Source organism: Musca vetustissima, unplaced genomic scaffold, assembly GCF_032173495.1.
Source record: "Musca vetustissima isolate MV318-11 ecotype Yass unplaced genomic scaffold, APGP_CSIRO_Mvet_v1 utg101476, whole genome shotgun sequence".
Lineage (NCBI taxonomy): Eukaryota > Metazoa > Arthropoda > Insecta > Diptera > Muscidae > Musca > Musca vetustissima.
The window spans coordinates 6435-18100 of record NW_026880538.1 but is presented as its reverse complement, the minus strand read 5'-3'; the positions used below and the strand labels follow the sequence as shown (position 1 = coordinate 18100).

The window sequence follows — 11666 nt, the reverse complement described above, 5'->3', positions numbered from 1 at the left end:
GAATTTATACCCACGCTCAGACAAGATCGATTTGATCTTATGATAGGCGTTGAGGACTTTTGCCTTCAACGACAAGACGGACGGACAGACAACGGTAACGAAAAACTCACCTGGTCCCAGATGATGGTGGAGGATGCCCGCAATCTCGCTCAGCTTGACTTCATACACCGTAAACGCTGGTATCGTTTTGCCAGCAACATTCTTCGCTAGTGTTGCAGGAGTGGCAGCATCAGCACTTTTTGCACCAAACTTCAACGGCGTTGTCTTTTGTTGCACCTTCACAGCTTCTTCAGCAGCAACGTTCACAGCCAATGGGGGTGATGTTTTAGCTGCTGTTACCTCTTTCACCACGTTCTTCTCCTTCAGGACGTGCTTTACTTTCGGCACAGCGCCATTGCTGGCCTCCTTCTTCTTCCTCTTAGTAACTGGGGTGAAATCCTCCTCGTCATCCGCCATACCGAGGTCAACGGCTACCTCGGCAGCCATTTCGGTATCCATGCCTTTTGACTGGCGCTTGCTTGATAGCAGCCAGCTCTGCTGCCAAGCACTCCTTTTCTTGCTCCAATCGAACAATTCGGTCTTGAAGCTGCCCAACCAACGCCTCAAGCTTCATGGCGTCATATATATTGCAATGGCAGCGTTTTTCACTCGTTGCACCATCAGATGCCACAAAATCGGCCATTTTTGCGTATTTGTCATTTTTAGTTTGACAAATAACATCTCTTCAGTTTTGGCGCCGGCAAAAATTTTTTCAGCAGGCACTGCACTCTCCAAATTCAATTTTTTTCAGCCATAGTTGATTTGGCCAAAAACCGCTTTTCTCAATTTTGACGGCGTCAACACTGGAGTACTGACGGGGTTGGATATACCCACCAGCGATCGTCTACTGTGGTCTATGTCAACCACCGCTCGTTCGTTTGCTTCCTTGAAAAACTGCCTTCTATTCGCTTCTCACCTTTATCAAGCACCTCCAAACAATTTGCCAATTTTCAGCGAATTTGCCAAAAATTAAACAAAATTTGTCTCTTTTTGCTTATTTTAGCTCAAAACACTTCGACCAGCTCAATTTCGTCGCGACCAGTCACTTTTTTATTCACTTAAACACTTAAGCACAAATTGTTCAACATATTTTTTAGCAGATAATCTCAACCACCCGAGAGGAATCTGCTACTAATATATGCAGACGACATATTTATCGCGGCATCTGGAGTCCATGCTACTAACACAAATAGACCTCTAAATAAATATCTGGACATCCTTTCCAGATATTTTGACAAATGGAAAATGAACCTGAACATTAACGAATGTAAAGGCATTGTCTTTAAAGGCAGGAAAAATACCACTTCCCAAGCCCCCGAGGAAATTCACGATTGATACGGAACGAGAGGTGGTAGATACAGACCACAGAAGACAATTGTTGACGGGTATACCCAACCCCGTCAGCACTCCAGTGCCGGTGCCAAAATTCAGTTTTTACGCCGTCAAGGCTGAGGAAACAATAATTATGGAGTCTGCGGTGCCAGTCGAAAAAATTTCTGCCGGCGCCAAATTGGCCGAAAATGGCAAATTTGCCATGACGATGGCGTATTTGCGAAGCCGAAAATGGTAAATTTGCCGAAAAAATCGACAATGTGGTTTCTCCATCTGCTCTGATGTGCAATGGCAGCCAAGAAAGAAACGCTGTCATCGCTGATTGGTCAACAATAGGACCGCATCGCTCGTTTAGGCCGCTGCTGTCAGAGCGTGGGTATAGATTCCATACCCACACCCCTAAAGACTTGCTCCCTCATATGTTAGTCATTGAGTGGCTGACAAATGAATATAGTCCTGAGGTGGTCAAAGAGTTTTTGACAAATATTTCATATAGGTTATGGCTCTTGCGCGTTTCCAAGAGCTCGGACGTATTAGGGCTATACAAACTTTCTAAAATTGTAAACTGTAATGTTGAAAAACAAGAGTTGATCGTCCACAAACAGTAGACCTTCCTCGTTCAGATTTTCAAGCGCGACAGGAGGCAGATGTTTGCTGCTCAGGAACTGCTGCATACTGCAACCCTATCCATATCAGCTCTATCGTAAATAGCCCTGCACGAAGGTTTTCTTACGGAACCATCAGGTCTAACATTGGGACTCAAACTTACAGTACGTTAGTACCGATCTTTCCCACCTTCTCAACCTGTGCATTTGGTTGGAGGATCAGTAATTTGACCTCATTTGAGAGGCCCACAGTAAGTGCATTGGTGAACGCCCTGATAAGAGAAGTAGATTTTCTTCGCCCTATTGTGAATAAAGTCCACATGCCTGATAAACTCAAACTTTTCACAGAAGATGACACTGGGTGTTTTATCAGCCACCTGCACTTCTTCTGCACAATTTTCAGGATCGGGCGGATGGACCTAAAATTATGGTATACGACCTTCGATTTACCCTTGAAAACTAACGCTGAACACTGTGTAGCTTCTCAAGATGAGCAGTAAGACTTGCGGTTACTAGTATGACAAAAGTTGCAACCCATTGCCACTGGGTTCAAGCATGTCACTAACAAATATATTATAGAGTATGGGCCCAATAGAGAACCTTGGGGTACCCCAGCTTTAATAGCTCTTATTCTAGAGAGGCTGTCGCCTAACTTCAGCTTCCTGTCTTTTTTCAAAATGCGCTTATCTTCCACAATGATTTTATTGCGCTCCAGTATGAAAGATTCGAAGAGTTTACCGAAGGCGGACAGCAAAGAGATAGGGCGATAGCTACCACACCTATCTGGGGGAGACCCCATCTTTAAAATGGGTATATCCATAGTCTGTTTCCAAGCGGTGGGGAAATAGCCGACATTGATATACCGCATGCGCCCGAGGTGCAATTATATATTGCAAATAAATACACATCCACTTTGTAGAGTGATCATAAAAAAATTGTTGAAATAGTTTGATAACTGTATGTACATACTTCTACTGACTTGATATTACCTATTACTTATTATTACCTATTACTTATTATTACATATTACTTGTTATTACATATTACTTAGTATTACCTATTACTACCTATTATTTGCTATTACTGCGAGCACATTTATCTTTACATGTACGGGGCTTTTCAGAAAAAAAGAGCATAATCCTTATTCCGTATGTCGTCGTCGATACAAAACGACGCGTAGAAAGGAGTCGTCTTTTGCAAATTGGTCTTCCTTATGTCGTTGTCGAAATTTATCGATAACTATTGAAACATGTTTTGGTATTCCGTAACAAATTGTGACGATTTCTTCGTCATTGTTTTAGTTGACGGCTGAAGTGTTGGAACAATTTCTTTAAGAAATTTAAAAAAAAACATACCTGACAGGAACAGGATACATCATTCTAGAATCTATACAATGAGTAATGCAAAATTAGGTGTAAATAAACAACGAAAATAATTGGGATCTATATATAAATCTGAACCGATTTTGACCAATATCAATCCCTTGCGGATTGAGTGCACCAAACGTTTAAAATAATACATGAAGAGAGCAAGGTGCATAAATCGACTCAAATAATAATTCTATGTACATATATACTAAAAAGGGAACAATATAAGTTTAGAGCTCATCTCGGATGAATGTCTACCTCACGTAGTTCTCGTCTCCCTGATCACGAACATTTATGATTTTCAAGTCAGAAACCAAACATCCCGAAATATAGTCCTCTGAAGTTTTGAAATTCCTTTGTCATAAGTTCATTTATAGACCAATGAAGGTAATTTATAGACCGATGAAGGTAATTTATAGACCGATGAAGGTAATATTGTAAAGCGTACACATTATATTTTCAGAGAAATTCGTTTTAATTAATAATTATTCAAAATAGCCGGCATTCGGCTAGTGATTTAAGAAATGCTCCCATGGGCAGGCGGAAATCAATTTTTTCAGCTATTTTTTTTTTCAACAATCGCAAAGCGACTGTACCAGGACGAAATCGACGAGGCTTCTTAAGTGGCCAATTGCTTACGAGGAGCCTTGCCATCCTTCCTCATCCGAAACAGAAAAACCTGAAATTAAGGGATTTGAGTGACTAGTGCATTTTTCCAGGACAGGGAGTGTAATGTTAACCATATACTTGTCTATTCTCGTAATTGCGCTGTCGTCATAAAGTTGCCTACATTTGGGACTTGTCCATTGGCCATTTTCATTTATGAATTTTCGAAGTCCTAGGCAGTGTTTGATCATTTTTCTTTCTAATACTTGGATCCTTTCAATCTGATGCGATGATATGGAATACCAAGTTGGAAAAGCGTATGACAGAGTCGGACGGACTGGTTGTTTTTATATTAATAATTTTACGTTTTTGGTAAGGCCACCTCTTTTGCCAATAATATTTCGCAGTCTACCATAATCTGCTTTTGCCTTTTGAAGGATATAGTCTATATGTCGCGTAAACTGCATGTCGGATTGTAGAACTATTCCCAAATATTTTATTATTTCGGTATTGTGAATTATTGTATTATTTATTTTAATTGCAGGAATAAATTTTCTGGCATTTCTGCATACCGATCCTGCTTTGTCATTAAATATTATTGACCTGCATTTTTCTAGGTTTAATTTTAGTCCCCATTTATTAAAATATTCAGATAATTTTTTTTTTACATATTTGACTACTTTATTTTCAGCTGTTTTATCCCGATGATGTGTAAAAGAAACAACTATGTCATCTGCAAAAATATAAAGCATTACACGATCCGTGGGATCCGGTATATCTGCTAAGAACAGATTATATAATACCGGCCCTAAAACGGATCCCTGCGGTACTTCTGATTTTAATTTATGATCTCATTGTGACATGACAATTTCTATCTCTAAGATAATTTTTATTAATCGGTTAGCCCTTGACCCTTGATAGGATTCTTCCATTTTGGTTTGCTTGACATCCACCCCAACTCGTATGTTTAGCGTTGAGATCGTCACCAATAATAACCTCATTAGGGTCAAATATGTCAGCTAGTTTGTCCATGTCTGTTTTAGATATTATATCCTGAGGCCTATTGTAAAGGGATGCATAAAATATTGTATCACCAACTATGTTTTTAAGTTTGACAATTATTTTTTCAATTTTTCCGGTGTTTGTATCTATGCGTTAACATTTAAAATTTTTTTTTATAGCAAAAGCAGTACCACCCCCTAAACTTCCTTGCCTATGCTGTCTAAATATTTTGTAGCCTTTTAGATTTAATTTGTGGTATTCATTAAGTTTATGTTCTGCTATTATTATAATGTCAGGTTTATTTTCTTGAACAAATATTTTAAAATAATGCCTTTTATGTTTTCATATAAGCAAATTTATATTTATAAAAATTATTTTTAAATTATTCATAAAGTTTCAAACTTAATAGAAGACCGAAATTTTTAGTGGATTTTTCTTCCTCAGTTTTTAGTTGCTTATATGTTGTTGCAAAATCTCCTATCTTTTGCATACAAGTAAAGATTTTTTTCCTAGGAATTTTTGACAGTCGTTGTCAAATTCCTCCATTGACTTTTAAATTTGCAGATTGATATTTGTTTCTCCTACATTATTATTTTTGCTAACATGTGTGCTCTTTGGAACTACTAAATTTTTGGCAACACTTGCATATTGAGGTTTTAATTTAGGGCTATTGAAAGTTTTATTTTGGAGGCAATTTACGTATTGCATAGGTATACCAACGTGTTAATAATTTGACCTGTTATAGGGTCAGTAGTTATTGTTTCTTTGGTGTTTTGTTCCTTCGGTGGGGTGGGACAATTATTTGGACCATGACTATCCCCATTTAAGCATTTTACACACCTATATTGCATTCGGCAGTTTGTAGCAATATGGCAATTTTTGCATTGCACTGTATCTTGGATCTTATATTTCGCAATGGTAACACCAGAATTTAGTATAAAATTAAGCTTGGTGATGGCTTTTATGTTCATATCCTGAGAAAATTGCACAAGCCATCTACGTTTCTGTAGCTTAACTACCTTATTAACTTTTAAATTAGGGTCGGACTCTTCAATAAATTGCTTGAGATTTTCTACTTCAAATGTGTGTGTACAGATATTCCTTTAATAATTACTGCAACTGGATTTTGTTCATGCAGTGTGTACGTATAGAATGATATTTTGTGTTCTTCTAGGTACTTTCTTATTACCTAATGTTTTTTTTTGCTCAATTTTAAGTGTATAAAGTTATTATTAATAACATTCATTGTGAAATGTTTATGTTTTAGAATTTCAATTATTTTTTTCTAATATATTTGACATTAACATTATAGATTTTTATTAATGGTGGGCTGGCCTTACCTTTTAGCTGATTTGTAGTACTGCTATCTGTTGTTGTTTTATCAGCTCCGTCTGCTCCCTTGTTCAGCAGCTGTTGATTTACGTCTTTAGTAATGTCCATTGCCGCCGGCATTGCGACTTCTTCTTCAGCTACCATAAGGTATTCGGCTGTCTCATTCGCCCAATCATTGGACATTTTTTTATTGTATTTTTTTTGAGTCCACTCATTTGGAATGTGCAAGTCAACACTTATATTATCAATTTTTTCATTGTAGTTATACTACTAGCCGATACTAATACAAAAACATTTATTAAGCGTACATTAAATAGGGCCCCAAAAAAATTCAATAACTAAAAATGGACAAAGATAGGAAATGACTTAAAACTAAAATTAAAAAAACAAAAACAAATCTTAAAACTACTATTTACATTATTTACAAAAACACAATGGATAACACAATCACTGTGTAGTGATACACACAGTGTTGTGTAGGTCCATTGTGTTTAACCGTCTATGGTAAAACAGCAGTTGGTCGTCTACAAATAGTAGATCTTCTTCATTAAGCTGCGCAAGCGCGACAGGAGGTAGATGCTTTCTGCTAATCAGGAACTCCGGATCGGTTTCATACTGCAGGGAATCCTCCACCAGCACATTGTGAAGTCCATGAGACCTGTCTAGAAAATTTAGGGCCCCCCTAATTAGGAGTCTATCAACCCTATCCATACAAGCTCTATCACAAATAGCCCTACAAAAAGGGTTTCTTATTGAGACATCGGGTCTAACAGTGGGACGAAGACCTGGACGGTACGTTAGTACTGATCTTTCCCATCTTCCAAACTGTGTAGCTCCTCAAGATGCGCGTTAAGGCATGCCGTTACGTTGTTGGCTCTAGGCCCAGACATGGCTAGAATGACACCATCCGCATAGAGAAGTTGCAACCCACTTCCACTGGGTTCTGGCATGTCGCTCACAAATATATTATAGAGAATGGGCCCAGTAGAGAACCTTGGGGTACCCCAGCTTTGATAGCTCCGACGCTAGAGAAGCTGTCGCCTACCTTAATCGATGAGCTATCCGCAGCAAAAGCTATCAGTCGATGAGCTATCCGCAGCAAAAGTCCCACTGAAAGCTTCCAGAGGCGTCCGATCATCAATTCCCTTAACAGTTCGAATTACCGAACTACTGAAGGAATCGACAACCGGAACAGCTGCAGGGAAAAAGCCACCTTGGAGATGATCCGCTAGGGCTTCAGCCTTGAGATCGTCTCTAACGATTGGATCTCCATTACTTCCTACAAGATCAGCAACTGGGTCCCTAGAGGCAAGGCCGGCAGCTGCCTTTACCTGCCCGAAGGTGTTGTTGTCACCTTGTATCTTTTCAAGAAAGAACTGAAAACGATCGTGCTCCAAAATTCGAATCGAGTCCTCGATAATCCGATCTATGTTCCGGATATCGGCCTTTAAAGCAGTGAAAACGTCGATGAAAGAACCGCCGTTTTCATTGGGTCTGGTGGGACAAGTTGCCGAAAATATCTCGATATTGGGGCAATCCGTCAGGTAGGAGGCTAAAACTCTCACATTAGCATTTATTTCGAAGCCTACCCAATATGGATGCTTAGCGTTCAGATCACCTCCGATCAGGACTTCACCGGAGGTTTGTAGATCGAACAGCGCCTGAAGACTAATATGTGGATGAGAATAAAAGGGCAGCGAAGAACACATATGACCCAGTTTCTTTCAAAACCTTAACTACGCAAGATTCAACCTGACCAGTAGAAGTGAGGACGCGATCGCAGTGAAAATTATCTCTAATTAACAGCCTCGTCCCTCGAATATCCCCAAGCGGTGGGGATATTCGGGGGACGAGGCTGGATGTCCAGTTTGTCCACAGTTGGCGCATTTGCAGGGAATGATCGGCTTTTTCACAGTTTTGCCCGGGTCAACAATTTCAATATAATTTTTTTTGTCCTTATGGGGAGTAGTTCATTAATTTGGACAATAGCTACCGCCGCAAGAGTTGAAGACGGAGGGCATGGTACAATTCATCGAAACATGGCCAAGTTTCTAGCAATTAAAACATTGTATGTCATTTTTGCCCTTACCTTTGGTAATATCGACACTGCAATTGAAAATATACCTTAACTTGTACAAATTCTGAATGTCGGAACCCCTTGAGACGTTTAACAGCCATTTGCTGTCGGAAACATTAACTAAACCTAAAAATTCTAGCTTAAATGGCAATTTCGTTTCTAAAAACTCCTTCACCTCTGAATACTCCTTAGGAAGGCGGTTTATAACCACTTTGTAGGGCAGTAAAGATCTGGGAGTGTGTGTATGAAACTTATAACCACGGACGGACAATAATTGACATTTGAAGTCCCTTAACCTTAAGCGAGACGACAGAATTTCTCAAATATTTTATACTGAACTCACCTGAACGATAGTGCTGGTTAAGGATTACTCGGGAACCGCCACCTAACCGAGTATTTATAGAAAAATTGTGTGCTAGCATCACCGATTAAGGGTGAGTGTTAAGGCGGGATCACATGATTGCCGCAATGCGCCAATTATTGGTGCATTTTATATGCCAATCGTGTGATTGCACAATTTATTGTCCAATGCGACAATCAAAAATAAATTGTGCTGATTTGCGGCAATCAAATACAACTCTGGTACGACAATCGTGTGAACTGTTAATAGACAACCTTGCGCAAATTTAAAGTTGAAAAATGCGTCAATATTTATTGTTTTCTAGTGCGTCAATCAAAGAAGACAATACGCGTCAATAACCTGATTTTTTTTAAATAATATTTTTTCTTGTGTTTGTACCGTCAACATTTCTTTGTCGTAAGTAAAGTAAAGTTAATTTAAATTGTTGTATTTGCTATAATTATGTTCATATTATGTATTTGCAGCTTTAATATGGAATTCGGTGATTGCATTGTATACGAAAATTCAGCTGAGCTTGAGTTCTTTTCCCCCGATCAGCAACCAGAAACACCTGTGCCGAAAAAAAGAAAAAAAACCAAGTGTAATTTGTTCCTGGACCTACACTGCAATACAGGAGCTGATACAAGCTGTGGAACAGCATCCATGTGTTTGGCAGTATTCATCCACCGAGTACAAAGATAGGAATAAACGGGAGCAGGCATGGCGGGAAATTGAAAAAATGTGTACAGGGCACACGGTGGAAGACTGCAAGGCCAAATGGTGCAACATTAAAACGGCCTTTCAAAATGTAAAAAAAAAACTAAAATCAAAATCTGGTCAGGGAGCCGAAAATACCATACCACATTGGCCGCATTGGTCTGCAATGCAATTTTACAACGACCACTCTGTGTCAAAAATGTCAAGTACAGTGTCAACATTAGATTTGGATGACTCTGGAAGTACTTCACAACATGCCGCTGCTGAGATTGTAAAGGTAGACAAAAGTGACATTTTGCAGCGTGCAGTTAAGTGTTTAGATGCGGAGGAAGATAATTGGCACGCGATTGGGATGTATTTGGCATCACAAATGCGAGAAATTGCCAAGAAAAACAAGAAGGCTGCGAACAAACTGCATTTCCAGCTTGTCAAAGTCGTAATGGATGCAGCTTTGGAAGCTGAAGAAGATGATTAAGCCTTGATAAATTTTTTGCGTTATATTTCATTTTTTAAATTGAATTTTTATAGTATGTATATGTAAGTTTTTGTTTTGTTATTTTGTTTGCAATATTGAAGTACCTTCCTAGTCCGTATTTTTTTAGATACTAAAAATGAATTAAATAAAACTAGTAAATTTTCTGATTTTAAATTAAAGTTTAAATTTTATTTGATATATAAAATTATTTATATATTTTTATATTGCCAGCTCAATTCTCCAATAGGAGACATGAAATACTTTTCCATTTCATCCCGAACAGCCTTTGCTTCACTTGTTATATAAGAACTTGGAACATTTTCTGTTCCACTCACAGCATCTAGTGGGAAGTCATTTCGCCATGTACCAGGAATTAAAGCACCGTCCTCATCGTAGCGATCAACAAGCAACGACGTTGTATAATTTAAATTTTTTTTTAACAAAAAATTGTGTAATGCACAGCAAGCTAGAGTTGTAGAGGTTGTTTTCTCTGCATTAAGCTTGGAAGGGCGTGAAAAAATTTGAAATCGCTTGACCATTATGCCAAATGCATTTTCTACAACACGTCGTGCTCTCGATAGCCTGTAGTTAAATATTCTCTGCCCTGCAGATAAACTTTTACCAGGATATGGCTTCAGCAAATGTTTCTGCATGCGGAAAGCATCATCCGCAACCAAAACAAATGGAACATTTGCTTGACGACCTGGCAATGGTTTTGGAAGTGGCAAATTTAGCTCATTATTGTTTAAAGCACGTTGAAAAGTACAGTCTCCAAAGACTCCACCATCCGACACACGACCATTACAGCCAACATCAACGTATAAAAAGTTGTATTCGGCATCAACAACTGCCATTAGCACTATACTATGTGTACCTTTATAGTTATAGAAGGTGCTTCCTGAATTAGGTGGTGCTATAATTTGCACATGTTTGCCGTCAACCGCCCCTATGCAGTTCGGGAAGTTCCATAGTTTGTTAAATTTGAAAGCAACGACATTCCATTCTTCCTGCGTGGATGGTATCTACATACATATCAAAAGAAATAATAAGTCAATTAAAAAGCATAAATATGTGTGTATTTAGATTTTTCATACCTTTATGTATGCACCTTTTAACGCTTTATAAATAGCATCACAAACAATTGGTACGAAAAGTGATATGGTATTTGGGGCAACACGGAAGAAGACCGAAAGACTTTTATAACTGTCACCAGATGCAAGAAATCGAAGTGTCACAGCTAAGCGTATTTGTTCGGGAATAGCCTTTCGCATGTTTGTGTCTTGTTTTTTAATATATGGTGACACTAGTTGCAACAATTCGATAAACGTTTCGTCATCCATCCGGATAAAATTTTTAAACAAAAACTTTTGGTTTTCGATTTCCCGGAATTCCATTAATGTTTTGTCATATGCACCATCAGTGCTTCTTTTTGTGAGCCACTCTCTGACCCACGTACTTCTATTTACTTTTTTTTTCTTTTCTTTCCTTTCATTTTTCTCATCGTCAAATGCACACACCATAATTATAGCTGCTGCAATTTTCTTTTTTTTTAAAGAACACATCTTAATAAAACAAATTTTTAAATGCTTTAACATTTTTAATAAACAAACTTTGACACATAGCAGCTGCTTCTGATATTTGCCGTGTAGTAGAACAATCGTGTGACTGAAGTTGGACAATAATTGTCACTTGATGGTTTTGAGACAATATGCGGCAATCAAATTTATGAAAAGTTGGACAATCATGTGACCGCAGAGAATTTGATTGTGACAAT

The 11666-nt window shown here is 38.4% G+C and overlaps 1 protein-coding gene across 1 annotated transcript; it reads right to left on the bottom strand.

Annotated features, from left to right (window-relative positions):
* Positions 1–10101: 10101 nt before the first annotated feature.
* Positions 10102–11414, bottom strand: LOC133326215 (uncharacterized). Its single transcript, XM_061534894.1, has 2 exons — positions 10987–11414; positions 10102–10914 (listed from the first exon to the last, which is right to left on the bottom strand). The coding sequence occupies exons 1-2, from the start codon at positions 11410–11412 to the stop codon at positions 10102–10104; spliced, it is 1239 nt and encodes a 412-aa protein (XP_061390878.1). The 5' UTR covers positions 11413–11414.
* Positions 11415–11666: the final 252 nt, after the last annotated feature.

What these genes read in the sequence shown, in the direction of transcription:
- LOC133326215 (XM_061534894.1), bottom strand. Translation starts at nt 11,412, where the DNA reads ATGGTGTGTGCATTTGACGATGAGAAAAATGAAAGGAAAGAAAAGAAA. An exon ending in TAAAAGGTGCATACATAAAG is followed by an intron (nt 10,915 to 10,986) that starts GTATGAAAAATC and finishes ATATGTATGTAG; the next exon opens with ATACCATCCACGCAGGAAGA.